The 27,596-nt window shown below is 36.0% G+C and overlaps 1 protein-coding gene across 5 annotated transcripts; it reads left to right on the top strand.

The window, feature by feature from the left end:
- On the top strand, positions 1–27,098 carry SEC23A (SEC23 homolog A, COPII coat complex component). 5 transcript variants are annotated; one of them, XM_084522394.1, is made up of 21 exons: positions 644–775; positions 1,194–1,404; positions 3,793–4,034; positions 5,308–5,365; positions 5,609–5,695; positions 6,323–6,559; positions 6,662–6,741; positions 7,452–7,596; positions 7,926–8,084; positions 8,878–8,993; positions 10,722–10,845; positions 11,971–12,051; positions 14,180–14,269; positions 15,461–15,567; positions 16,592–16,745; positions 17,541–17,618; positions 17,863–18,024; positions 19,590–19,676; positions 21,161–21,316; positions 21,901–21,966; positions 25,729–27,098. In XM_084522394.1, the coding sequence occupies exons 3-21, from the start codon at positions 3,814–3,816 to the stop codon at positions 25,816–25,818; spliced, it is 2,298 nt and encodes a 765-aa protein (XP_084378520.1). In that variant the 5' UTR covers positions 644–775; positions 1,194–1,404; positions 3,793–3,813; the 3' UTR covers positions 25,819–27,098. The 5 variants fall into 5 exon arrangements, with proteins under 5 accessions (XP_084378518.1, XP_084378517.1, XP_084378519.1 ...); XM_084522392.1 differs by lacking the exons at positions 644–775; positions 1,194–1,404 and adding an exon at positions 1–138; XM_084522391.1 differs by lacking the exons at positions 644–775; positions 1,194–1,404 and adding an exon at positions 182–314.
- The last annotated feature ends 498 nt before the right edge of the window (positions 27,099–27,596 follow it).

The following is a 27,596-nucleotide window of genomic DNA, read 5'->3' on the forward strand; positions in this document are numbered from 1 at the left end:
CGTGAAAGGGAGAGAAGGCGAAACTCCCTCTGGCGGATGGGAGCATGGATACAACATTTCCCACACGCACTTCAGAGGAAGATCTTTAAAAGAAAGCTGCAAGCCGAATACTTGGAAAACAAGCAGCCCCTGAGGCCGGTAAGGCGCAGCACAGCCCGGGGCTGGGGAGCGGCGGAGCTCAGCCCGCCCCCGTCACGGCCCGTCCCGTCCCGCCGCTCTCTGCCCCTTGACGTGGCGGGGACCCTCCCGTCAGCCATGTTGGCTGCGTCGGCAGCGCTGCCGCGGCTGCGTGAGGGAGGCGGCCGGGACGCGGGGTGAGCGGGCACGGCAGGGCTTGGGCTGGAGCCGGGCGGTGGGAGCGGGGGCACCTCTGTGGGGCTGGGGGGAACCCCCGGCCGGCTGCTGGGCCGGGAGCCCCCCGGTGTCCTCTGGGGAAGGGCCCCGGCACCCGCTGAGGTGGAAGGTGGGGGAAGACGCTGCCCGGGGACTGACCATGGTGTCCTGAGAGACGGCTGAAGATACACAGACGTCGTGCTCAGGCTGGCCCTGGTGCATTTAGATCTCTTTATTATTTTATTATTTTTTAGGTGTGTTGTTATGTACTCAGATTGCTTATAAAAAGTCAAACAGAACTGGGAAGGTAGGTTTGGCTGATGACCCTGTGTGAGTAAATATGTGACAACTAGATACTTATGTTGTCACTTTGACCGCTTGTGGTTGCTTTCGATACGTATTAAATCATTCTCCTCAGACAGACCTCTTGGAACTGGAATAGGTTTGTATCTGAAGTGCTAATGGCTGTAGAGAGAAATGTTTTGGTTTTGTGTGTGCTTCTAAGGATTAGTGGATATTTTGGTATTGGGACACATTCATAAGTGGTGGGTAAAGGTGCTGAGCTTGAAGCAGGAGCATTTAGAATAACCTGTTTTGAAGAAACTGCATCATTAGTGTTTGTACTTCTAGAATAGCTATTTAAAATAATGTGATTTCAAAGTAAGGTATTTCAAAACTGTTCATTCATCTATAGGGTAGTTTTATCCTTGCTGAGTGGTGTGTCAAGCGTGTTTGATATGTATAGTGGTTAGAAAGTCCTAACTGCACTCTTGCATCCAGTCAGAGTAATTGCATCAATACTATTACTTACCTGAGAATGAAATCTTTATACTCAGCTTGTGACTTTTTATGCAATTCAGGTGTGGCTTCTTCGAGCATGATACAGGGTGAACTTGCTGTGGTGCAGGAGTGGGAGGTGAACAGTCTCAGCAGTGGGAAGAAACAAGCCAGGAAGGACTGCTGGTCTCTGCTGTGTGTCTTATCCTGTAGCCCAGCTGGAGCAGTGACACCCCAACACAGAGCTTTTGCTGTTCAGCTGCTTTGAAAATCAGTTCTCTGTGGTTTTCCGAGGTGGGCAGTATGTGTTTTGTGATTGTCAGGCGGATGCAGCCTTTGTTAGGTAGATCAGGAGGGTTTGCTCTTCTGGTCTCATATCACGCATCCTCGCAGCTATCCCAGAAAATGTAAGATCAAATATCTAAGTTTTCATGGCTTTTGGAAAGGAAGAAAAGGTGGAGGAAAACTTGATTATTAGGAGGTTCTGCCTTCTGAATAGGTAATGCCTGTTAGAAAGTAACAGTATTTAACTTATTAAATCCAATAACTCTTTTCTATATATGTACGTGTACTTCATTAGTCACTGCACAGCGGTGTTTGTACGTTGCCCTCTGTGGTGCAGTGACTGATTAGTAAAAATAACGTTCATGTAAAGCCATTTCAAATGTAGCTGGATTAACATGTGGAGAAAAGACTTCAAAATCCAGCACAGGAATTGGGAATTCATGTTGGAGCTGGAGCTGGTGGACTTTGTAGCAGATTCATATGAAACTGCTGAAGTGGTCACTTAAGTTGCAATTTTCTCAGTGTTTTTAGGAGATAATTTTAAAAGGAGAGATGATTCAGTTATTTGGCTTGTGCTTATAGCTAAGGCTGTTTCCTCATATGTATTGTTGTACCACTATCCCATTTTTCAGGGATAATGTTCTTTCACCTGTTGCATAGAACAGTGATGGATTTTGATGTATTAGGAAACCTATTACATTCTGCATCTGTTTCAGATACCAGGCTGCCTTTTCTACTTTAGTGGAGTTATTTTCATTCTCTGATCCCTCTATTCTAATTCTGGCTTCTGGGTATTACGTTCTTCTTGTTTTTGTTCAGTTTTGTTCCTTGCCTGATGGCCTTGCAGCTCTGTGAGTAACAGTGGTGGTGGAAAAGCTCCTGTGCAAAAATGCTCTGGCTTCCAGTGTTGTAGTACTGTGACATAGGGATCTTCTGCTAGTGTCAGTGAGGTGACCTGCTCATGAAAGTGTTGACAGACAATATTATCATAATATTTCTGTTACAGCATGGAGACTAGTGGAAAACTACAAGAGAGGAGATACTTTGTAGTTAAGTTTGCCTGTTTGTTGTGTTTTGTAGCTTTTTGATTGCTCTTTGTAGCTTTCATGACATGCTAACAGCTGATTAATTCCTTGTTGCTTTAACTGTGGAATGTAGGGTTTCTCTTTGTTTTATGCATGGCAATAATCTGTTTGGTTACAAGTCATCATTAGATTGAAGCTCTTAAGTTTTTAGATTGAAGTTTTACTTGATTTTTTTTTTTTTAATTATTGTGGAAACTAAAGGTCAAATGGTCTAATGCCATTACATTGTTTTTGCAAAGAGAGCTAGGTCTTTAGAAGTGGAGAGTTTTACAGGAGTCTGCCACAGCTCGTGTAATTGCTGGGCTAAGAAGGTCAGCGTGCTTGTGATTCCTGATTTACATCCCCATGCAGGAGGATGCCTGCCTGTCTAAAGCTGTTCGTTAACTTAGTGCATTGTAAATTGAGACCTAGGAGTATTATCCCAGACGGTCTGTTAGGTGGTTCACGTAGACTTTTACAGTAAATTCTTATTGATTTGGTAGTGGAGGTTTATAGTTGCTGGAAAAGAAACTGTACAACTTAGGTATCCTAAAACGTACTGTGAAACAAACAGCAGAAATTGAGAGATGGTGTGAGCATAGCTGAGTTTCTTGAGGGGGTCACTTCTTGCTGGCCTCCCCATATGCTCACAGGTTTCTGTTGAACTTTTCAGATGTATCTCTGTTCCCCAGTGCTCCAGCTTCTGAGTTACTGTTGCTGAAAGTCTTGAAAACCTTAGGCTGCTGCCCAAAATGTTAAGTTTGAGTTCAAAAAATTGCTGAAGGCACATCTTTATAAATAATGTAGTGGGATATGGTACATGTACTTCTTGTAGAGCTATTTCCCAGCATTGCTACAGGAATGTATCCTTGTGGAGGAATGTATTCCTTTATATTTACAAATATGTTGCTTATTGAAAATGGCTAAGTATGGTTATAAAATTCTTACAAACTTTGCTACAGCAGGAAACAATGTAGTAACGCTGAGTAGTAATACTTTTTTTTGCTATTTGATTTCTAAAAGAAATTAGAGGAGTAGTTTGCAAGAATGAAAGATTCTTCAAGAATGAGCAGAATTAATAATTAAATGGATTAGCAAAAGGTCTAAAGCACTGTGTTTTTTTCCCTATGTCTTTTTTATAGCATGTTAAAGTTCTGTATGTTCTCTGCTTTGACCTACCCTAGAATTATTGCTTTAGTTATAACATTTCTTGCCCGTTTGTTGCTTAAATCAAGAACTGATCAGAAGATCACTGCCATCAAGTACATTCACTATTTAGTATTTGCAATGCTTATATTTCCACATTCTGCTTATGGTTATCTTTTTATTTTAGCGCTAAACAGAGAAGCTGACCATGACAACCTTCCTGGAATTTATCCAGCAGAATGAGGACAGAGATGGAGTTAGATTCAGCTGGAATGTGTGGCCTTCAAGTCGTCTTGAAGCCACAAGAATGGTAGTCCCAGTGGCTGCCCTCTTCACACCACTGAAAGAGCGGCCAGACTTGCCTCCTATTCAGTATGAGCCAGTTTTGTGCAGTAGGACCACGTGTCGAGCTGTTCTGAATCCCTTATGGTAAACCTAATGTATTTATGTTATGTCAATATCTTTCCAATAACAAACCAATATTTAGAGTAGTGCCAGTTGAACTGTGCAAAAGATGCAGTTTGCTGGAGTTCAAATATTCCTCACATCTGTATACAGTTCAGACTTCTAGATGTGAAAATCTATAATCATAAACTTTTAAGGTGTAACGTAATTTAAACATGGCTTTCACTTAACTAATTGTTTCAGTGTACTTCAGTACATTATTTTTTCTGGAAATATGTGTCTTGTGAGTTAGTATATTACTGTGTTTCACCTCTAGGAAATCACTTGGGTGAAAAGTTGTGCTATCTACTTGTAATTATTCGGCCCTGGTATAGTTTAATTTGCAAGTAAAATAAATGACGTTTGTTACTAACCTTAATTAATTTGTAGACCCAAGCAGGCTGGGTGATTTAACTTACCAAAACAGAAGCTAAAATAAGATGTAATAGATAAATAAATAAATACACCAGAAGCAGGCCTGAAAGAGGGTAAAATCAGAGTGTATCAGGCTAGCTAATCTGCAGCCCCTAGAATTAGCATAGCTCATTTGATCTTAATAGAGCTGTGTGTGTTTACAGCATGCTTGGATTTATGGAAAGATGTAATGATAGGTTTAAAACCCTTTGCTATTTTAGACAGAATATACTTCCTGTCTCCTAGCAAGAAGTGTACCTTGAAAACATATAAAATTTTCTTTCCCATAAGATGTGAATAGGACTTTGTAAGATATCTGTATGGCATGAAGATACAAGTTGCATTTTTTAAAGCTATTTGAATGCAAACAAAGATGTAGCTGAAAGGGGCTCACCCTTTGGAAAAAAAAATCTTTTTTGCACAAGGGAAATAGCTGTCAAGTTGGAACCTTTTTTTATTAGGGCATAATATATATGCCCTAATATACAGCAGAGTCCCAGACTCTTAACGGGAATAAACTCAGAAAAGAGAAAAATGCAAAAACAGAGAGGCTTAGAATGATTTCCGTAACAATATGCAGAAAAGGTCTAATAAAAGTGCTGGCTGTGTATTTGTAAGTTTCTTACTTGCTCCCTTTTCTTGAAGACTGTCATTCCTCTCTAAAGACAACAGTTTGCCTCATATGTGTGTAAGACTGAATTTTATTTTGAATTTTTAATGGGGATATTTAGGAAGAAGCTTTTTCAAAGCCAGTATGTTTTTGAAAAATTAAATGTATTTTAAGGTCATTGGAAGAAAACAAATTTTTCATACAGTCTAAACTTTTCTTACTGTATTTTTACAGCCAAGTGGATTATCGAGCAAAACTCTGGGCTTGCAACTTCTGTTACCAGAGAAATCAGGTAAGAAAATGAAACATTCATTTTGTAAGGTAAAAGTGAAAAATTCTCATTTTTCAAATAATAGCTGTGAACTGAAATTGATAGTGATAACACAAGTATGTAACTATATCATCAGAGATATCATTAAAAAAATCTCAATGCAAACAATAGTGAGCTTCTTTTGTAGAGGCAAGTAGCCCATACATATGTTTTTGCTGAAGTTCTAATCTTCTGTTTATGCTTAATATTTGTTTTTATTTGCAGTTTCCTCCTACCTATGCTGGCATATCTGAAATGAATCAGCCGGCTGAACTTTTGCCTCAGTTCTCTAGCATTGAATATGTAGTACAGGTAAAGTCATTAAATAAAATCTTTAATATTATCTATAAGCTAACAGTATACAAAATGAATTAATTTTGATTTTATTTCTTCACTGAATTTTAATGACTAAGTATATGTGCTTGTTAGTAGATTGAAAGTTTATGTCATCAATTGGAAATGGAAAACAAGTTTTTGTCAAAACACAAAGCACAAACACTAATAAGACTGCTGTTTTTTAAAAAATGAAAAACAAAACAAAACAAAAAACAAAAATTGGTTTCTTTAAAAGACAATATTTCTCTTAGGTCTATTGCTTTAAGTTTCTTCTTAAACTAGGAGTTTAATTTGTGTTTGTGCTAAGGGTTTTCTTACTGCTGCTGCTATCTTGAACAATTTCAACACAAAGGATTTTTTTTTTCGTAGTAAGCATTTAGTTTTTGTGCAGAGTTTCTTATGATTTGGATTTTGTTCCCCTTCAGCCTTGGATACTGATTACTACTTGAGAGGGAGGAGGGAGGTAAATTAGATGGTACACTGACATTATTGGTATGAATAAAGTAACAAAACTTACATATTGTGTACTTTATTTGTTAATTTTTGATCCTGTAAATATTGCAAGATTTGTTTTTCATGTGATGATATTTTTATTTCTTACAGCGAGGTCCTCAGATGCCTTTGATATTTCTTTATGTTGTGGACACATGCATGGAAGATGAAGACTTGCAAGCTCTGAAAGAATCCATGCAAATGTCACTTAGTCTTCTGCCACCAACTGCATTAGTGGGTCTCATTACCTTTGGGCGAATGGTGCAGGTTCATGAGCTCGGCTGTGAAGGAATTTCCAAAAGTTATGTCTTCAGAGGAACAAAGGACCTTTCTGCAAAGCAGCTTCAGGTAACACACAAAAGCAAAGAAAAAGAAGTTATTGAGATGATGATGAACTTCAAATAGTCTGCGAACAAATTTTTTACTGAAATCTTATGTATTTGACTGCAGGAAATGCTAGGACTGACAAAAGTAGCTGTTTCACAAGTCGGCCGGGGTCCTCAAGTGCAACAGCCACCGCCTTCTAACAGGTAATGTGCTTAAAACATTTAAAAACTCATCTTGGCTACACTGATTGGAGAATTTATGTTACGTGATAATGGAAAAAATCAACCAAGAGTTGAACCTTCTGGTTGGTCACAAATTCACTTGGAAACCTGTGGCTGTAGCCTGTTTCTGTCCTGGCAGTTTGTACGGGGAAGAAAAGACATAAGGTGTGGTAGTCAAATTATCTAGATGACATTTTGGAAATGTTCTGTGTTACGTAGTTATTTACAGATCTATAGTAATCCTGTGTCCCTGTTGGTTGGTATGCTGGAAGGTGTTAATGGCTGCTTTAATGCCTGTCTTTTATGTCGAAAACTATGTCCAGTTTTCTCTTCCGTTTTTCTGTATTCTGCTCCTCGCCCCTCCCCTGTTGTCTCTCAGCTGGAAATTGTCCGCTGATGTTTGATTCTCTTGAGAGAAAGTCTTTTTGAGATTCTTAGGTGATTATCTGCTGTGTTCTTTTGGCTAGGCATGGTTCTTTCTGGGTAGTGGCTACATTTCTAAGTCAGCAAATGTTTGTTTTACAAGCTCTGTGTTGAAAACTGCATTTTCTTGGTGAAGCAGAGGCATTGCTCTGAATCCAGACTAGAATGTCTCATACTGTAATATGTGTCTTCTTTGTTGCAGGTGAGCAACTGGTATCGTTTTTATCTTAAAATTACAATCTAAATCAATGCCATCTGTTTCTTTCCAGATTCTTGCAACCAGTGCAGAAGATTGATATGAATCTTACTGATCTTTTGGGTGAACTACAGCGGGATCCTTGGCCCGTTCCACAAGGGAAAAGGCCCTTACGTTCTTCTGGAGTGGCTCTTTCTATAGCTGTAGGACTCCTTGAGGTAATAGCTTTAACTACAGTTGAGCTAATATGTAAATAGATATCTTGTAGAAAAGCTGTCCCAGTCAATATGTAAAAACTTTAGTAATTGATGCATATTAGATTTGTGTGATGATTCTGATAAATATCATCCCATACATGCATAACATATTGCAGGTGTTTAAATATACATTTTAATGAGGCAAGTTTGAGGCTGAATTAGTAAGGAATGTACGGTTCTGGAGGAAAAAATACAATTATTTTTAGAATCCTATTAGTGTGGTAAAGACCTGCATAGCTATTTTTTCAGTTCAAAAACTGGTGGTTTCATTTGTCTGTTATTTCCTGCAGTGCACTTTCCCTAACACCGGCGCCCGTATAATGATGTTCATTGGAGGACCAGCTACACAAGGACCTGGGATGGTTGTAGGGGATGAACTGAAGTTACCTATAAGATCCTGGCATGACATCGAAAAAGACAATGCTAAATACGTTAAAAAGGGCACGAAGGTAAGAGAAGATAATGGGTGATATTTTATGTACCTACTTTTAAGTAAACATTTGTTGCCTGGCACTGTAAAATACTGTTAGTAGTGGTAGCAAAGGTGGGAATTGTGTGTTTTTGTCAAAATGTCTCTGGATGTCAACAGAAACTTCTACAAAAATTTCAGTATATTGACTTAGAACTTTATCCAGCTCTTATTAAAGTTCTTTGGAGTAGTTCCCTGATTTACGTTGGAGCAGATTCATGTTACTAAATCTAGAGTGAGGCTGTCTGCTTCTAAGACAGACAGCCTCAAGAACATCTCTGTAGTTTCAAGGACAGCTAGTCAGTACTGTTTAGGCCAATTTCACTTCATCCTAAAGGTACGTTTGGGCAGGTGAACTTCATCCAAAACCTATTGAATTAATCTTGACTGATTATAATGAAAGCCAAATTATTAGCTCAGTCATGGGCACCTGCCCTTGTAAATGCTTGAGATTAGAGAGGTAAATTTAGATCCAAATCACAGAACGGGTCATTAATGCACAGTTGAAAATGAAAAAATCAAGGTCATTTTTTACTTTAAGTAGCCACAATTGGTCTTCTAGGGTGTGTCACATTCTCAGCCGGTCAGAAAATAAAACACAGATGTTGAAAATTCCAGACTAAAATTCAGAAAAAAAAGTCTTTTATTAGAATGTGATGCGAGTAAAGTCAGATAATGATGTTTTAGAAAAAATGGTGGAGTCTAGGATTTAATGTAAAGATGAGCGTTCACGTCATAAATTGCTATGAACTGTATTTTCATCTTGGATTTAGCATTTTGAAGCCCTGGCTAATCGGGCTGCAACAAATGGTCATGTTGTTGACATATACGCATGTGCATTGGATCAGACTGGTCTTCTGGAGATGAAGTGTTGTCCCAACTACACTGGGTATGTGCCTGTTCATTTTTAAGTAGCATATGAAGATTTTTTTTTTACTTTTTTGAACTATTTAACAGGAAAACTTAGCAAAAACATTCTGCTTTTTTTTTTTTTCCTCTAAACTCTGTTTTACTGTGACGGTTGCATTTGTGCTGAAATTTGTCACCATAATTGTGTGTTTATCAGCAGGCTTTGTACTGTTTTTCTTTTGTATGATCTGCTTGAGGCTTAAATAACGTGACTATCTTAAACGCTTTATCTGATGTACTGGTGTGTGTGTGTATGTAAGCCTTAGGTTTCAGTAAAGATAAGGACCTGTTATGCTTTTTCTTGCTGTTCAGAGTGGTACAAAACTCTGTGTTATTCCTTCTGTCTTGTTTATACCCTTCTTCTAGATACTGTTGCACATAACTTCAACTGATGTCTCAGGTGATTATCAGGTTGCATAACTGATGCATCTTGTTGTTCCTGAATTTTGCTCATCTATCCAGTTCTGTGTTTTACACATGCTCTTATATTCCTCCAGCGTGTCTTGCCATCTGTTCATTTTAATCTGATCAAAGCAATTCAAGTCTTTCTCCTGAACCACTCCTCTGTTTCCTGTCATTGTGGATGACACACTCTCCCTTTCTGTTATGCAGATCTACAGCCTGGGATAGCTTTTGACCATTGGTTGTATTCTAACCACCTCATTCATTTTGTAAATCCTGCAAATTCTTCTTCCGTATTTTTTTTTCCACACTGAGTTTCAGGCCAGCTTGACCATGCAAGCCAGTGCTGAATAGTTTCTTTTCAGAGCTGTATGTATAGCCTTCACATGGGAGTTTCCACTGTTCAGGAGCTCTATGTTGACTTTACCTGTACATATGACTTATTTTTTGCGTTGACTTTTCTGCGTTAAATTCAAGCTATATTTTTCTGTATATTAGTGTAATTTTGCTCTTATTTTTTGCTCTTGTGACTCACCATACCCTGTTTCTGCTCTTACAGCAAAACTAGGCTTCATGTGTAGTTTGCCTATTCCTTCTATAGCTGTTCCAATTTTCTTTTTGGTTACGTTCTACCTACAGGGAGGGGTTTCTGATTCTGCCCATGTCTGTTGTCTTCCATCTTCAAGTAAGATGAAGAAAAATTTGTGAAAACTTCTATAACTTCTTTCAGACTTCTTTTGACCTATTAACAGATTTTAAGAATGTTATTCATTAATATTCTTGAATAATAGTAGTATCTCCCATTAGTATTTCCTGAATGCAGTATATGATATTTCAGGATGAGTGGCAATCATTGCAATATCCACAGACTGCTAAACATAAAAACAAATCATGCTTTTTAGGCATAGATTTAAGCCTGAATGAGTGCATATACAAAATAAAATGGTGTGGAAATATGTTCAGAATATTGAATGTTAGAATTAGGTAGCTGACTGCATGAGAAGGTTATGAGATATTTGTAGTGCTCAAGTCCAATGTAGTATTTTCCCAGTGAACGATTTTATTATATATTATAATCACAGTGACCTTAATTTACTGTTTGGATGAGAAGCTCACTTAAATTCATCCCTAACATTTAGCAGAGTATTAACTTCATGATAGTCAAGAAGACAAAAACATACCTCACCATGAACTGTCTTAGGCTTTAATAGAAATAAGCTATATAAATCCGAGGTTAAAATAGATGAGTTATCATGCAATTATTTTGCACATAAGTTCTTGTTTTTTGTTTTATGTTTTTGTCTAGAGGCTACATGGTAATGGGAGACTCTTTCAATACATCTTTATTCAAACAGACCTTTCAGAGAGTATTCACAAAAGATATGCAAGGACAATTTAAAATGGGATTTGGTGGCACATTAGAAATAAAGGTAAGAATAAAAAATGCAACGTGTTAGGGAAACCGTGGCGTAGAATGGCTGTGAACTTCAGAATCTGTCCTTTAAGGAATTTTTAGGAACACAATTAAGAGATTCCTCATGGTTGGCTTGGACACAGCCAACCTCGTTACTACCTCGTTACCTCTTTGCAGTTTCATGATTCTGTAAATGTGAGTTAGATAAAACGTTAATTCCTTTTTACCCTGCATTCAATGACAGCTGAAAGGGAGACTGAACTAAAATTAGTCTGTGTTAGAAACTCACAGTGCTATGTGCTTAGATTTTAGTATCAATAGTGAGCATTTCTTGGATTAGATCCAGGTTCTTTATATAGTGCAGGAAAACTTTCTTTTAATTTTCCATCCTTATCAGAATCCATTTGGGCACTTCAACAATGTTCATTTTTATCTTCTCTCTTGGGAGGAGGTTAGAACTGAATGTGCTCTAGGTTAAGATGTAGGCTGCCATTATCTTTATTGTATTGCAACAGTGCCTTGTAGAAGAATATGGGACTATTTTCTTGTTCAGCAAAAGCCTGTTTAATTTTTAACTACCTGGACAAATAATCAAACTCTTTTTCATATGAGTGTTATTGTGAAATTTGTTGGATGATCCTGGGAAATGTGGTAACAGAGCCTCAGTTATAGAGGAATGTTCAAACAGGAAAATTACACTGGAAGAATGTAAATAAGTGGATTTTGTTTTAAGATATATATGTTTAGAAGATCCACACGTTCTGTGTATGAATTCACTGTGGGATATGTACAGGCTTATCCTACAAGTCTCAAGTTTTAATGTCTTTTGAATATTGTAATGACTTTTCTAGAAAATGAACATTATGTGTTTTAGGTTCTCAGAGAAGAACTTCTGTTATTTATAAACATATATTTTAATATACATTCATGCTGTTATTTCATGTTAAAGCAAACATACATAATTCAGTGTTCAGTGTGAGCACGTGAAAAATTTCTCTAAATGTATCAAGCATTACGTGTATAATCTTTTCTAAAGGTATAAAAAGTCTGATATGCATTGAGTTTTTAATTAATTAATGGTAAAGTAAATCTGAGTTCTTAGTGTGGCATATTAATGTATGTTTTTCTTTAAAATTTGAAGACTTCAAGAGAAGTAAAGATTTCTGGAGCTATTGGGCCCTGTGTCTCTCTCAATTCTAAGGGACCTTGTGTCTCAGAAAACGTAAGTGAATTTTGCTGAAATTGAAGGTAATGTTCCATTATGGACAAGTCGGATTTAGGACTTTTAGATCTGAGGAGAGAGAGGCTGAGTTTCTTCCATAAGTGGAATAAATTGTGTTCATGTTTTAGAATTTTAAATTAAATGCACTCAAGGGCTGCTCTTGGGTAAGCTCATGTTCACTGCTAGATTAGATTTGAGTTGTATTAAACCTTGCAGGTCCCTTGTTACTTGGTTATGTTTGTCAGTTGATTGGTTGCTTTAAAATGGGTATGGATAAGCTGTTACAGCAGGAACCAAATAAAAAGCGAGTGATTTTATTGTTAAAATGAAAGCTTATCCTTTTATTCAAACAGAGAGCCATAAAATATTTTCTTTAGAAAGACTGAGAGAACAGGAGGAGACAAGTATGGGAACATCCCCTTTATCTTACTCCCCACTCCTATTTATATAGCTATGTCACCAAATATTCATTTAATTAATTGCTCGGAGTATCCAGCTATTACAGGCTCCTGAAGTAACTCCTCTAAATTTACAACAGACTTAAATAATCACTTATTTTCTTATCAAATAATATTATTGCAGTTTAGTTGTATATTTGATTAGCAATCAAAAAAAAAAAAATCCTACAAGTAAACAGATGTCTTAAATTTCGAAAGTCTCAGTTTTTGTTCCTAAAAATCTCTGCGTAATAGAGCACTTGACAGTGTGCAAGTGCTTACAAGTGGCCTACTCTCAAGCATTTTTCATAGCTGATTTTTTTTTTTCTTGTATTTGTGGTTACATCTTCTTGAATTTAAAAATCTCAATATAATTAACCATTTTTTCTCTCAGTGATCTGGCACAGATTTTCTTGCATCATCCTCTGAATGATTGTGTATGTTGCAATAAAAGTTATAATGCCTTCCCAAAGCAATTCCAAAGTCCTCCCCAAAGTACATCTCAATATTTAAACCACATACTTAAATTATAGGGAGTAATAGAAAATTTAATTGTGAATTTGTATGTGTTGCTTTGCAGTTACATCATAATTAATACCTATTTCAAAAACCTTGTGTTGAAGTTATCTGAATTAATATTTAGAGGTAAAATGTATGAATAAAATATAAGTATATGCAGCTCGTTTAAGATGGTAACTGGACAACTGATTTAGCCCTAATACTTTGAGTACAAGCACAGTGATAACTGTTGACAATATAATTTTCCTTGAATGTATATTTTGTTTATTTTTGATGGTTCGCATATGAATGACTGATTTGGCTTTCTAAAATTGGTTTCTCTGGATGTTTGTATTGCTTTGATGACAAAAAGGAAATGTCATTTCAAATAGGTCACTATATGTATACAGATACCCCATTAGTTACTAGAGACTATGTGACTATATACTTAAAATGTAAACTACCTACTAGAAGTTCATGATGGTGTGCATTGGAAATGGTGTTTCACTTGAGCACATTTTTTGTTGTTAATGTTGTAATTTAAAGTGATTCACTAAATGGAAAGCTGCCATTTTTTTTTTTTTTTTTTAATATAAAATACAAATCCTGTTTCAGCCAAGTAATAAGAAAAAAATAACCATGAATGAGCCGTTCAGTCTCTCTGATCTCTACCATAACGGAAGTTGAAGCAGGGATGTAAGAATTCCTGAAATACATGCTGCTTTCAGAAAAACAAATTAACCTTCTTTCTTCTCAAATCTTTGTATGATTGTATGATGATACATATCACTCTTTTTAATTCTTTCAAAATATATAAAATATTTAAAGGTTGTTGATTTTACCGGAGGTTGTCACATACTTTCAGGACAGCCTTGATGTACAAGTATTTCTCCTTGTTTTAGGATTTTAATCAGATACACTCTTAAAGTTTCTTTCAGCACAGATATCTCTGCCTTGCTTAATCCTCAATTCCCAGCACAAGTGCTCTATGATTTTCTTGCTTCTGACAATTTTCCCATTCTCTCTCTCTCCCCTGTTACAAGTGTTCTCTTTGTCTGAGAAGATGGCAGAATGAGCAGGGAGGAAACTTGTGACAGAACAGTTGTAAAACATCACCTGTAATAGCCAGATGCTGTGGTGTAAACACAACAATAATTCTGTTTTATAAAGTATTATATAAAATCTATTTACAGGAGATTGGAACAGGAGGTACATGTCAGTGGAAGATTTGTGGACTTAATCCTACTACAACACTTGCACTTTACTTTGAGGTGGTCAGCCAGGTATTACATGTTTGTCTACTTTTCTTGTAAGCACAATAATTAGATTTTTATGTGACTTCTGAAGCCTATGAGTAGGGTTTTTTTTGTCATTCTATCAACCACAGCAGCAGGGATATGACTGATGTTGCTATTCTGTGTTGCTGATAATCCAAGCCCAAATCTTTCTTTTCAGAGTATTATTTAATGAAATATGTCAGTTGGAACATATGAAAGTACTGTAATCCATTTATTTTAAAGTATTTTTCAATATTTCTCTAGTGTTTCAGTTACAAGGTAATTGTTCCATAATGTTACATTTTAATTAAGCTTTTATTGCTCAATTTGTAAGTAAAGTAAGTAAAGATTGTCCCTGATGTGTTTCAGCGAAGCCATACAGTCAGGTTTCCTCTCTCCCATGGGGGTTACTGGGAAACAGGATAAAAAACAGGACAAGGAAATGTACTGTTCCCTTCTAGTATTGTCCCTTCTTCCAAATGTTTGCAGCTAGGGAAGTAGTGTGTTGATTATGATCTCCATATATTTAGTATACCCTATTGTGTACTTTATTGGAAGGGTATAGGTTTTAAAACTTCAGCTTACCTTAGCCAATCCTTGCTTTGCTTTTCGTATATTTATTTTAGTCTTATTTATTACTAACTCTCAAACTGGTCTGGTCATGGTATGTCATATTTGATTTCAACTGTCCTTATTTGAAGTGACTTACCTTGTTGACAGTATACAGACCTGCATTTCTACTGATTGATAGACTTTGGGATCCAGGTGTAAACTGAAACTTCAAATGTACAAGTTTTGATGTTGTTTTACGGAAATAATTTGTCAATTTTTTAGAATAGTATCAATTTTGTTGTCCTGTGATTCTAGTGAATCACTTGGCATTCAAACAATCAAATTAAATGAGCAGTTGTAACACAATCCCTTTGAAAGTATTGTGGCTGTAGGTATGTAGAAGGAAAGAGCATCTGTTCCTTGAAGGGTATCTGGCAACTGCTCCTGGTATGCCTTGACAGTCTCCACGCCATGTTTGGTAGAGATACTTGGTACGATAAAAGCATCAGTCAACTCATATACAGAATTACAGCTGCCTTTTGTTAAGAACTTTATCATTTTCTAATAATGTGTTTATCAATTTTCAAATTATGCTGCAAGATCTTTAAAGTCTCCTCCGTGTATTTTTTTTCCTTCTACTCTTAGCACAATGCTCCAATTCCTCAAGGAGGACGTGGTGCAATCCAGTTTGTGACTCAGTACCAGCATTCCAGTGGACAGAGACGTATCAGAGTGACCACAGTTGCCAGAAAGTATGTTTTTTTTTTTTTTTTTTTTCCCTGTGATGAATCGTATCTGAAAAAGAGGATATGTGTTTGCCTTTTAATCTTCAGATTTTATAAACAGTCAACTGTTTAGATTGGATGCAACACAGTCAACTGTGTTGTTCTGTGGCCTGTTTCTTTTCCAAGAGCTTGCAGTGGCTGTGTAATTGTGCTATGGGAGAGCTCTGAAGTAATCCAAATAATTTGGGGTAACACGAAGAGGAAACATTGGGTGAAATTCTGTGGCCTAAACTGAGGAAATGGTTAGACTAAAGGAATGATAAACGTCACCTCATACCTTAGTTTGTGAGTGCTAGTTGCAGTTCAGGGGCTTTGAATATACCTGTTCTTCTGTGTGAATTTACCTGTTCTTTACCTGCAGCTTCCTTGAGTCAATTTACTTAATTTTGGAAAGTGATCTTTAATATTATAGAGGCATTTTGCAGTGTCAAATGATGTTCCTTTTAAGATGAAGGAGATTATTAATTGGTAATTTGTTGGAAAACTCAGTTTATTAAAAAGCAATACCCTTGATGTTAATTGGAGTATCACATTAATGTTCATTGTATTAGCAAAATCATCTTAATGAAAGGTAAAAGAACAGAGAAACAGTACACCTTGTAAACTGAGAAGAACAAAAAGTAGATTCCAGAACACGTATACAAGAAAGCTGTTAGTGTGGAAATGTGTGATTAGCTTTGCAGTGTTTTCTGTAACTTAACTTTTTATAATTTGTCAATTTTTCAATATAATAATTGTTTTATAATTGTCATTGCTTTCTCTTCCATGGCATTTCTGCAGATAAGGGACATCTCTAGTTTAAAAAAAAAAAAAAAAAAAGTAAGTTAACTGAGAGACTGCTCATTGATACTTGGTAGATTTTTGAAGATACAGCATCAGTTTACATGTTAAACTGCTAACACTTTTCATTGCCTTAATTTTGAAGGGATATTTTGAAGATGGACACCTTTCCTTTCATTGTGATGCAGATATATGTATTTTAATTTTGCAGCTGGGCAGATGCACAGACACAGATTCAAAACATTGCTGCATCTTTTGACCAGGAGGCTGCTGCAATTCTCATGGCTAGATTGGCAGTGTATAGAGCAGAAACAGAAGAGGGACCTGATGTTCTTAGATGGCTGGACAGACAACTTATACGACTGGTAAAAAGGACTCAATTAAAATAATTAAATTGGTTTCTCATCTCTAGACAATATAATTCTTAAATGACTAGTGTTCAGTGGTTGTTTCCTAAAAGTAGGACTGGGGCTGAGAGGGGCAGTGGGACTGAAGGCTACATTTCCACAAGAGTTAACTGAGAGTTTCTATTTTAAATGATGCAAGAACATCTCTGGTTTTAGTCCACTTAATATCTCCTCAGTCTTCAGCAGCTGGTCACTGCCAGCAACTGAGGGAAAAGCTAGCATGACGCTAGCAGCAATTAAAGTTTTCTGTACTTTCTGGTGCCTCTAGCGATATTGTACATTAAGTATTTTAAGCAAAAAACAAAACAACAACAAAACAACCCCTCCCCCCCAAAAAAACAAAACAAAACAAAAACACTAGAAAACCATTTATTTATTTTCAAAAATTCAATTATTTTTTAAAATGGTAATTATTATAACTAAGTTATTAATAAGTAATTAGTTATTTTTTATTAATAAGTTATTAGTTTAATTTCCAACATTCTTCAGGGGTGTTTAATCATCTAACTCTCCTCGATGATTTAAATAAAAAACAGAAAAAAAAAAGATTAAAGCTTCATGTGCAAGGAAATCACTGCTTGGTAGGAAGAGAACTGATGTCAGTTTTTTTTGCCAGGTTTCCTTACAAAGTGTAGGCACCTCAAATCATATGTCTATTAAAAACCAAAAACTTACAATACTTACAAAATACTTATAAAAAATACTTACAAAACTTACATGATCAAGCTACTTACACTTTTCTTTTTACTCCAGTGTCAGAAATTCGGAGAGTATCACAAGGATGATCCAAGCTCTTTCAGATTTTCAGAAACCTTTTCACTTTACCCACAGGTGAGTAGAAAGAAGGTCCTGGTCATGGGCAACCTGCTCTAGGTGTCCCTGCTTGAGCAGGGGGTTGGACCAGGGGATTTCTAGAGGTTCCTGCCAGCCTTAACCATTCTGTGTTTCTGTGACTTGGAATTAAAATTTACTGTGGTACTTGGAATTCAAAAGTACTTTGTTTTGTGGGAAAAAAAATCTCTCCTTGTACAACTGTATTTTGTGAATGTTCAAATAAATTATTTTTGTTTTGCAGTTCATGTTTCACTTGAGAAGATCTCCTTTCTTACAAGTTTTTAACAACAGTCCAGATGAGAGCTCGTACTATCGTCACCATTTTATGCGTCAAGATCTAACCCAGTCACTTATCATGGTTCAGCCAATTCTCTATGCCTACTCCTTCAATGGACCTCCAGAGGTATCCATTATATGTAGATTAAAAGATCCTGTTTTGAGAGAGACGTGTTGTCCTTATTGTTATACATGTTATAAAATGTATTGTTTTATAATTTATTACTTGAGAAACAATATTCATTTTATAAAGAACAAACTATGAATGAGGTATATCTAAGACTTCTGATGCAGCAGTCTTTAGACTATAAGTTATTTTGTTAAGAGATAATGTTTTATACTAAGGGATAATTTTTTCTTCAGTTTTTGAGAGCAGTTCTTGTTTTTGTGGTGCCAGAATGTAAACATTGACAAAAATGTTTTTATTTAAAAATGTAGTTTTACAGTAGATTTTGAAAGAAGAGTTGTTTAATTTGAAATGTATAAAACTCCCTCCACCTTAATGCTCTCATCCAAAGCTTCTAATTTTGATGTGGCTACCATATTTGGTACAGAACCTCCCAATTGACTGTATCATAGCATATTCTGCATAAACCTAAAATAAAAAGATGATCTTTAAAGAAACTTGTGAAAGAAGGGTAAGATAGGAGGCAACAAAAGTAGTTGGGTAGTAGTAGTCGAGTGAGAGGAAACTGTGAGACAGTAAAAATAAACACAATATATAAGGATCTTGACAGGCTGCGACTCCAACTTTTGTTAGGATTTTTTTAGACTATGTCGTGCAGATGAAGACTTTGAATAGTGGCATATAAATTAAAGTATTGAGATGGTTTATGAACAAATACTCAGAAGTGTGAGATCATTCTTCCATGTATAAATAAAAGTTACTCACATGGGTGATGCAAAAGGAAGCATGATCAAGCTCCCACTTGGTTAAAGGGGTAGCTGACTCCTCAGTGTACAATATGTAATAAATCTATTTTTTCTTTTTGTTGGAATAATGAATATTTTTGTTTTCCCTAATATGATTGATACAACTGAATCACATGGTATTGATTCAATAAAGTCATATAATGCCAACATACTAAAACAGCCCTTAAGAACATGGATTAAAACCTTCAGATGCTAAATCAGATCTCATAAACCATCAATATTTACTGTATATAGCATTGGAAGATACATGTATGTATACACAGTAATAATAGCTGCAAGGACAAGACTAAAACCAAAAAGCCAAAATCTACCCCCAATTCCATATGTGAATAACCACTGAAAATTTACACTCTGAAATATCATTAAAGTTAATGGCATTGCATGGGTAAACGTGGAGGTACTTAGGCTAGTAAAATGCTTAATAATGAGAGAAGTCTCAGTTTATGAATTCTGTTTTTATTACTTTAATGAAGTTATATATTCAGAATCAAGGTGGATAACTTTACAATGAGATTGTGTGGGTTGCAGACGTGTAACATGAAAATGAGCAAATAGGGAGCTTTAGTAAGTGATTGAAAAGGTTCCTAAGATTAGTGGAGGACTTGTTAGCGTTAGGTCAGAGGTTGGACTCGACGATCTAGAGGTCTCTTCCAACCTAGAAATTCTGTGATTCAGTGACTTACTCATAGAGCTTGTAATGCCATCTGATTGCTCAGTTTTGCATCAGTTGGTAATTTGCTATTTATTTTTAAATCTTAGCCTGTTCTTCTGGATAGCAGCAGCATTTTACCAGATCGCATTCTTCTTATGGACACCTTTTTCCAGATCCTTATTTATCACGGAGAGGTAAGATTAGTCACTTTTACATAAATATTCCTTTTTCTGTAGGAGTGCTAAATTGTGCAAGTCAAGCCCCAGTTCTAAAGCACTTCAATGCTTGACTTCATCTGTGAAGTACCAAAATCATGATTATTGTTTGTAGTTCGGTGGTCTGCCAATGTGCCTGTATGCGGATACCTGGCATTACTTGCTGTTTTGGTCTAGTCCTGTTTCTTGTGACAGGTTTAAGGTGAATTCAGTATGCAGATTATTTGTTCTACATCAATATTTTTCAAGCTTTTGAGAATGTTATTTCTTCCTACCCCTGCTTTTTCACTTACTTTACACCTCTGAAGTATTCTGTGATAAGGAGACAGAATGCCATGTTTTAGGGACTCCCTTCATCTGTGCTGTCCTAGAGGAATGAAATTCCTCCTGGCAGCTGAGTAGATACACATTCCCTAGTAATGTAACTACAAAGGCACGTGACTTTCTTGTCCTGGAGGAACTGAGCTGTTGTTTTTTACTACTTTGCAACTGTAAGTGGTTCCCAGCAGAGAGTTTGGGAAATACTGTTCTGGATCGTGTCCTCATAGCTGCACTTTTTAAAATAGTAACTAAACTTCAACACTTTTTAGGTAGAAAAATGTTCTTTGCATTTTTGTAAGATGGTGTCAGAAAGCAGCAAGGGTTTCTTTCCGTCAGGTGGGCTGCTCCCTGAGGAAAGGGGAGCTAGAAGCTGAGCACGATCACACGGCAGGCTGAGGCCTTACCAGCAAGGACCTGGCCCCACAGTCCCTGAGCAAGGCAGCAGAACAAATTGCAGACAATAGCGAGTTCAGCCATCTCGCCAGATCATCACAAGTTGATGGGCATCAGGCAGGTCAGAGTTCAGGCCAGGAAGTCAAGTCCCCAAGCAGGGGTCTGGATAAGTGGGGTACCTGGCCAGGTACAGGCACGGCTGCAGTGTAGTTTAGTTAGGAGCCAGGAGTAAGAGCCTTACCTTAAAACAGCTGCCAAGCAGATAAGGGGAACCCCTAGAGATTCCCTCCAAGTTTTCCTTAACAGCTCATATCACTGAGTTAATCTTGAGCAGCCAGTTTTACTGCTAAAAGGTTGGGAGGCTGCACTATAGGCCATGAAAGATAAATATCAGTATAAATATTTATTTCTTATGTGTCATAGATATACATATTAGAGAACTATAAATAATACCAAGTCCTCATGGAGTAAGTGCTTAGTATACAAAGAATGAAAAAAAAAAAAAAAGCATAGATAGACCACACGTTTCTAGAGTTTTAAAAAATAAAAGAACTAGTAGTATATTGCTTGCACACCTTATTAGAGCCAATATTTATTGAGGCTTTTAAAAAAATGACCTTATATACTCTAAGGCAGAAAGTGATGAGTGATGGAATAGAGGCCAGCAATGGCACATTCTCTGAAGAACCCTGTTTATTCTCTAAGAAAGATTGGTGAATCAGTTCTAAACTTCCTCTTCCTATTCCCAGACCATAGCTCAGTGGCGGAAATCAGGTTACCAAGATATGCCAGAATATGAAAACTTTCATCATTTGCTTCAAGCTCCAATAGATGATGCCCAAGAAATTCTTCACTCTAGATTTCCAATGCCCAGATATATTGATACAGAGCATGGAGGAAGCCAGGTATAGTAAAGTGTATGTTATATAATCTGGAAAGTGATGTGTTAATAATGTTTTTGTTTTTTTTTTTTATAGCAGGCATGCATTTTTCTGCTAAAAATATGTATACATTGCAAATGAACATCTGAAATTTTAAAACTACCAAAGCCAGATATTTAATATCTTTTCATCTAATTTGTGAATCCTGTTATTTTGTACTGGTTTTGCCATACTGTCTTAGACTCTCAGATTCCTTGTGTAATATGTGTAGGAGAAAAAATAGTACTTGTCTTTGGATTAATAACAGAAGTATTGTGTGTTTTTTTTTTTTTTGATACTTTTAATTAATATTTTATTGAAGTTCAGATTTGTTTAGCTAGTACTTAGAAAAAGAAAAATTACTTCCTGCTGCTTTGAGAAGCTGTTAGCAATTCTGCATTATGGTGGAATTGGAATCCGGAGAACGGCTTTTATTGAGAGGCTACTTTCTCTTCTAGCTAGGCATCTTGTGCTTGTTTTTACTGACAGATAAGAACTGGTATGTGTAAGAAATGTGTGCTTGAAAAGATTAATCTATTGCCTGTGCTATTTTTTTTTTTTTTTAAAAGGCTCGTTTCCTGCTCTCGAAAGTAAATCCCTCTCAGACTCACAACAATATGTATGCATGGGGACAGGTAAGTATGAATCTGCTGATGAAGCTTGTAGACATAATTTTATGTTCCTTCTCCATATTGCAGAAATCAAGTGAGACATTGTTTACATAGAAGTAATAATGCCAAGTTTTCAAACTGAAAGAAAATGCAGTTATGGCCTAATACCACCAGATTTCTGAAGAAGAAGGGATTTCATTTCTTCACACAAAAATGATCTGTTTTTCTCTTTTAAGCTTTTTTTAGGCTACTTTCATGTCCAGCCATCTTTCTTAGATATGGCCCTTAGAATGAGGGCGCTTACCACAAATGAAGACTGAAGAACTTTTTTGCAGTAGAAGAAATAAATTTTGAACTTCTTTTAAGAACTGAAAAATACGCCAGTACCTATGTACTGACATTTCCTAGAATTTTTGTGGACCAGTTGACCAGGCTTTTCAGATTTTTGTCTCTGGGAAGGAAGTTACATATAAGCTCAAAAATTAAACTTTCTATGGCAGCTTGTGTTCTTAAATGTTGCATCCCATTTAATGTTCTCCTTCCAAATTTAGCTTTTATAGTGGGAGGAGAAACACTGCTGTGGGTGAATACTGGTGCAATGTCATTTTCTCATGAAAATATAATGGCATCAAACAGTTGGATCTACGTATTAACTGCACTTTTAAAGTATTTTTGTAAAGGGCGTACAGTGTTCAAGTCACGAATAAAAGGGCTCTGCAGCAATTCTATGGCAGTGATTTTTGTCAGTTTGGTTTTATCAGGGTACATTTTCATAGAGATGTATTAGTTCTAATGAAACTTCTGGTGCGATAGAGCACTAAGATCCAGAGTGAAAATGCTTGAAAACTGAGTCAGGGACAGCCCCATTTAAAACTCCTTTGCCTTCAAAGATGATAATGTAGCCAGCAATCTGTTGGTCTTTGTGTACCCACCACAACATACACGCAAACCATGTAGTTTGAAAGGTTTTTCCCTGTTTCCTGAAAATTTCTGAAGTTTTGATGTTTCTAATGGTATAGGACAAATGCTTTCTGCTCATTTAATTATTAAGCAAATGAAATGGTATTCCAAATGTAAATGCAAATTCAAAACAATTACTGATCTCTAAGAAAACTGTTTATGCTGGACAAGTCTCAGTGAGACTTTTTGAAGCATATTAGAAAAAGCAGCTTTCCCTTTAATGTTGGAAATAATGCAGTTCAGGCTAACATAAGGAATTGCGTGTTAATCTCCCCAGAGGAATTGTAATGTGTTTTCTACATAATAACCTGCTGCTTTTATTTTATTTTATTTTTTTGAAGAAAGATGAGCTAAGTAAAAATCAATGAGAAATGAAAAATATAACTGCTTGGGGAAAATTTTAAACAGAGTTGGTTTTGCTCTTGTTTTTGTCCTGAGCTTCCTGAATTATTTCATGTAGTTTTATGTGTTCTGCTCATAACTGAGTCTACAGAAAAAAAAATGTTAGTCCCCATTCACCTGAAGAGGGCACCCACATGCTATTGAAACCATGTTTCAGGAGGTGATGAATTGACTAGTTTAGTTTTTAATATTGTAAGTAAAGATTTTTAAGCTTTAGCAGATGGATGCCTTATATGATATTTAAACCATTTTCAGAAAATAATGGTAAACTAATTTCATACAGCTCTATTTTGTTTACTCTGAAAGTGTGTATTGATCAGTCTTTGAAGATGCAGTTGAAATTTTCAGATTATATTGGATATAGCATTTTTTTGAGCATACCTTTATTTTCAGCTCTATTTTTTTTTCCTTTAATCTTTGTGTCGGTAACTATGGGGAATTTTTAATTTGAAGTGAAAGAGGAGGTCAGTGGCACAAATTTTACAGATGCCCAGCTAGCTGTCACTAAATCTCTATTAATTACATTTACATTCTCACTATATGCCTTAGCTGAAATTTTTAAATGAACAGAAAACTAACTTTAAAGTTATCTGTGTGAAATCAAAGCTAATTTTTCTGCCTTTCAGACTCGTACATTGTACAGTGAGCCCTTGCTGGTTTTCTTTGAATTCCATGTGCAAATAAAACATTCTTTCCTTACTTACTAGAATGAAGGGTTCCTAGTTTTTCAGAGCAAAGCTACTGCTGTTGGCAGTGGTGATGGCAGCAGCCTGTGTGCATGTATTGAATAAGGTGTTAAGCTTCAGGATCAGAGTTTGTGTGTTTTAAATATCTTGGATTACCACCAGCAGTCACTGTGGGAAATATCTCTTAGATATCTAACAGCTCCATTGGCTTTTTTTTTTTTATTTTATTCTGGAAGATGATGCAATCTGCTTCCATGCATAAGACACAAGGTGGCAAATCATATCCTGCCACAGAATTAACCTATTTGTAATTCCCTTGTGGCTTCTTAAACAAGGAGAGCTCAGGCTTAGCATGTGGCAGCATTGGAAGCATTATATCCTTTCTTCGTATCCTTCCTCCAGACGTTGATAGACAATTTAGTGGGTCTTTCCTCAGAGTTGCTATGTAGTGTATCAAGTGTAATGTAGTGAAGTAAAAAATCTTACTGCTCCTGGATTTGTCCCTTGGCCATTAACTGAAAAGCAGCTTTAGCCAGTTCTCATTAAGAAGCTCATCCTCATTAAGAATTTCCTGTCTTTGTTTTGAAGCACTTAGTAAAAGTTTAGATAGTTGTGATTTCATTTGGAATTATGGGTGTCTATTACCTTTGAAAAGGTTGATTTGTTGAGATTTATAGGAATTCTTCATACACCTGTAAATGGGAGTAATGACAATCTGTTTCAAATGACTGAAGAGACTTACTATGTAATTTTACTCTTGTATTTAGATTGGAAATTTGCTTAAAGATAATTAAAAAAAAAAGAACATTTTGAACTTTTTAGAGTTCTGGGGAGAAAAATTAAGTTACAAAAAAACCTCCAAAATGGCTTTCATCTTTTGTGCTCAGATTTTGCAGTGGCATGACCTTCAGATGTGTGTGTGCCTCTTCAGATTGCACAGAGCTGTAGGAAAGGATTAACCCAGATTTCCTCAAAAAAAAAAGCTGGTTGGCCCTCACTCAGTATCAGATCAGATTCTCAGTGGACTTTTTTTTCTTTCCCCATTTTGATGTGTCTGAGTTTCAGTGGCAAATGCTGATTTACTAGTTGTGATGCTTGCACATTTGTTTGTCACCTTTGCGCCATTGTGATAGGAATGACAGGGGAGCTGTGGTACAGAAGTTTTTATTTACTTTTACAGATTTGTAAGTTAGGATTTGGAGCTGTCAAAAACACCGAGTTTTGTATGATTGATGTAAATATTTTTCCTCTCTGCATTAATATGGGAAGGGTGTAGTCATAAAATCATTTAGGCTGGAAAAAGTCATCATTTGACCATCAACTGCCACTACGAAGTCCACCACTAAACCATTTCCCTAAGTGCTAAATCTTGTAAATACCTTAAGGGGTGGCAACTCCACCACTTCCCTGGGCAGCCTGTTCCAAGGCCTGAACACCCTTTCTGTACAGAAATTCTTCCTGATATCCAGTCCAAACCTCACCTGGTACGACTTGAGGCCATTTCCTCATGTCCTAGCTGTGGTTTATGCCTGAATTTATGTAAACATGAAAATTTAAATAAATACGTACTTATTTTTGTCAGAGAACTTCAGCAATGATCTGCTTTGAAGGTCATTCTAAACTGCAGTATGCAGTTAAATAAACACTGCAGAGGTGTTTATTTAATGGAACATATTGTACCTTAAAATACTTTTTCTTCACAATGTGTATAACCCATTCTCCGTGTTTTCTTTTATAGGAGTCTGGAGCACCCATTCTTACTGATGATGTCAGCTTGCAAGTATTTATGGATCATCTGAAGAAACTTGCTGTCTCTAGTGCTGCCTGAGATTCTGTAGTGTATGAAAGGCACAGATAAGCTGTAGCCATATATCAGCTTTTTCTCCTTTGCCCTTTTCCATGTCTCTCTTGACAGAATGCTCTGATATGCACAAGCTGCCTGACTAGATGTAAAACAGTGTTGTTTTCAAAGAAAAGCTTTTGTTATTGGCAAATGTTTTAATGTGAACTGCAGTTTGTAAAAATGAGAAGTAGTAGATTAAGTTATAATTACAGGAAAAAAAACACAGTCATTTTGATTACCATGATACTATAATTACTTTGAGATCAATTATAACAACTTTGAAATGTGTTTTCTCTTTTTTTTCTTAAATGGTTGAGGTTGATTCTGCTTTGCACTACAAAGGCACGTTGAACAATAAAGGAAATCTTTGGTGATGTCAGGCTTTCCAGACTGCCATATGATATTGTTCCTTACTCAATCTGAGCACGAAGTGAACAAAGAAGCAACAAAAAGGTTATAAAAATAGTATTAACTCAGTCTTTTGACTTAGGCTGCTCAACTTTTCTGCAGTGATCTTATTTTTCACATTAGTTATTTTAGGAGTATTTAACTTCAAATATTTCCTTTCCCCATTTTTACTATAGTTGATTCTTTGGGAACAGAATTTTTCTTACTTTCCACATGAATAATTTCAAATGAAAAAATAAAAATAATAATAAAAAAAATAAATCTGTTATTGCACAAAATCTAAAGCTTGAGCTAAGAAGAAATCCTACACTACCAAAATAAACTGACTCAGCCTTGATTTTTGTCTTGGCAAGTATACTTTTAAAAAAAGTTATCTTTTTTATTATTGCCTTATAATGTTATTACATTAATGCATGACACTGCACATCTGCTTTCTGTTTCTGCACCCTTTTTCTTATGAGTTCAACAGGCTGTAGTTCTTGTTGAAACAAAATTCTATAGAATATGCTGCAATTAATTTGATATTTAGTTAATACTTTATTTTTGTGCGTGGGGAAATAAATTAGTAGGCTTTCCCATTTACTTTATGAAGTTTACACAAAACAGATGTTTACATAGGTAATATGATGTTTTGACAAGTGAAGACATGAAATATTGTACTGGGTAATAAAAATGGTGCCAAGTCTGAAGGAAGGGAGTTTTGACATAGGAAATTCAATCATACGTTGGTGTGATAAGCATGATTTTTTTCCGTTTGTCTGTAAATTCTCAAAAACTTGATTAAACCATTTGCTCTCTTTTACCTGAGCGAGATGAGCTCTTTTTGCCTCAATGCAAATAAAATGTTTTTCTCTCAATTTCTGTATTTGTTGTGCTGGTTTTCTGTCAGTGCTTAAAATTAATTGTGGAAATAAACTTAGTAATGATAAAATACAGAATAACTTCATAATTTATTTCAATAATAATTCGTATCAAACTTATTTAACTTCAAGTGATACTGAACTGCTTACATCACATCAGTTAGAGATAAAGATTCAGAAGCTCTCTTGACTTTGCTTTGCTTTATCTAAGAAACAGCTTTTAAAGAAATTCTGTAACACTAGGTCTGTCCAATTTATTTGGCAATTAAATTCCATTTGACTAATGAAACTTTTTGCCATCATGCCATGATAATGGATTTTTTTTTTTTGAGTTTCTCATGAGTCTAGTAAGTTCTATGCTTTCCTTCCTGCCCTTTAGCCAGCTTTCAGTCTACAGTAGGTTCTTTTAGCAGTACCTTGGCAACTTTAGCTGTTTCAGTAACTTAGATATCTAACATTGTCAAAGACTTCTTGAAAATCCAATTGTCTGATGTA

The sequence above is a fragment of the Aythya ferina genome (assembly GCF_964211825.1).
Source record: "Aythya ferina genome assembly, chromosome: 5".
In the NCBI taxonomy this organism is placed as follows: Eukaryota; Metazoa; Chordata; class Aves; order Anseriformes; family Anatidae; genus Aythya; species Aythya ferina.

What these genes read in the sequence shown, in the direction of transcription:
- SEC23A (XM_084522392.1), top strand. Translation starts at nt 3,814, where the DNA reads ATGACAACCTTCCTGGAATTTATCCAGCAGAATGAGGACAGAGATGGA. An exon ending in TTTCTGCAAAGCAGCTTCAG is followed by an intron (nt 6,560 to 6,661) that starts GTAACACACAAA and finishes ATTTGACTGCAG; the next exon opens with GAAATGCTAGGACTGACAAA. An exon ending in CAGAGCATGGAGGAAGCCAG is followed by an intron (nt 21,317 to 21,900) that starts GTATAGTAAAGT and finishes TTTTTTTAAAAG; the next exon opens with GCTCGTTTCCTGCTCTCGAA.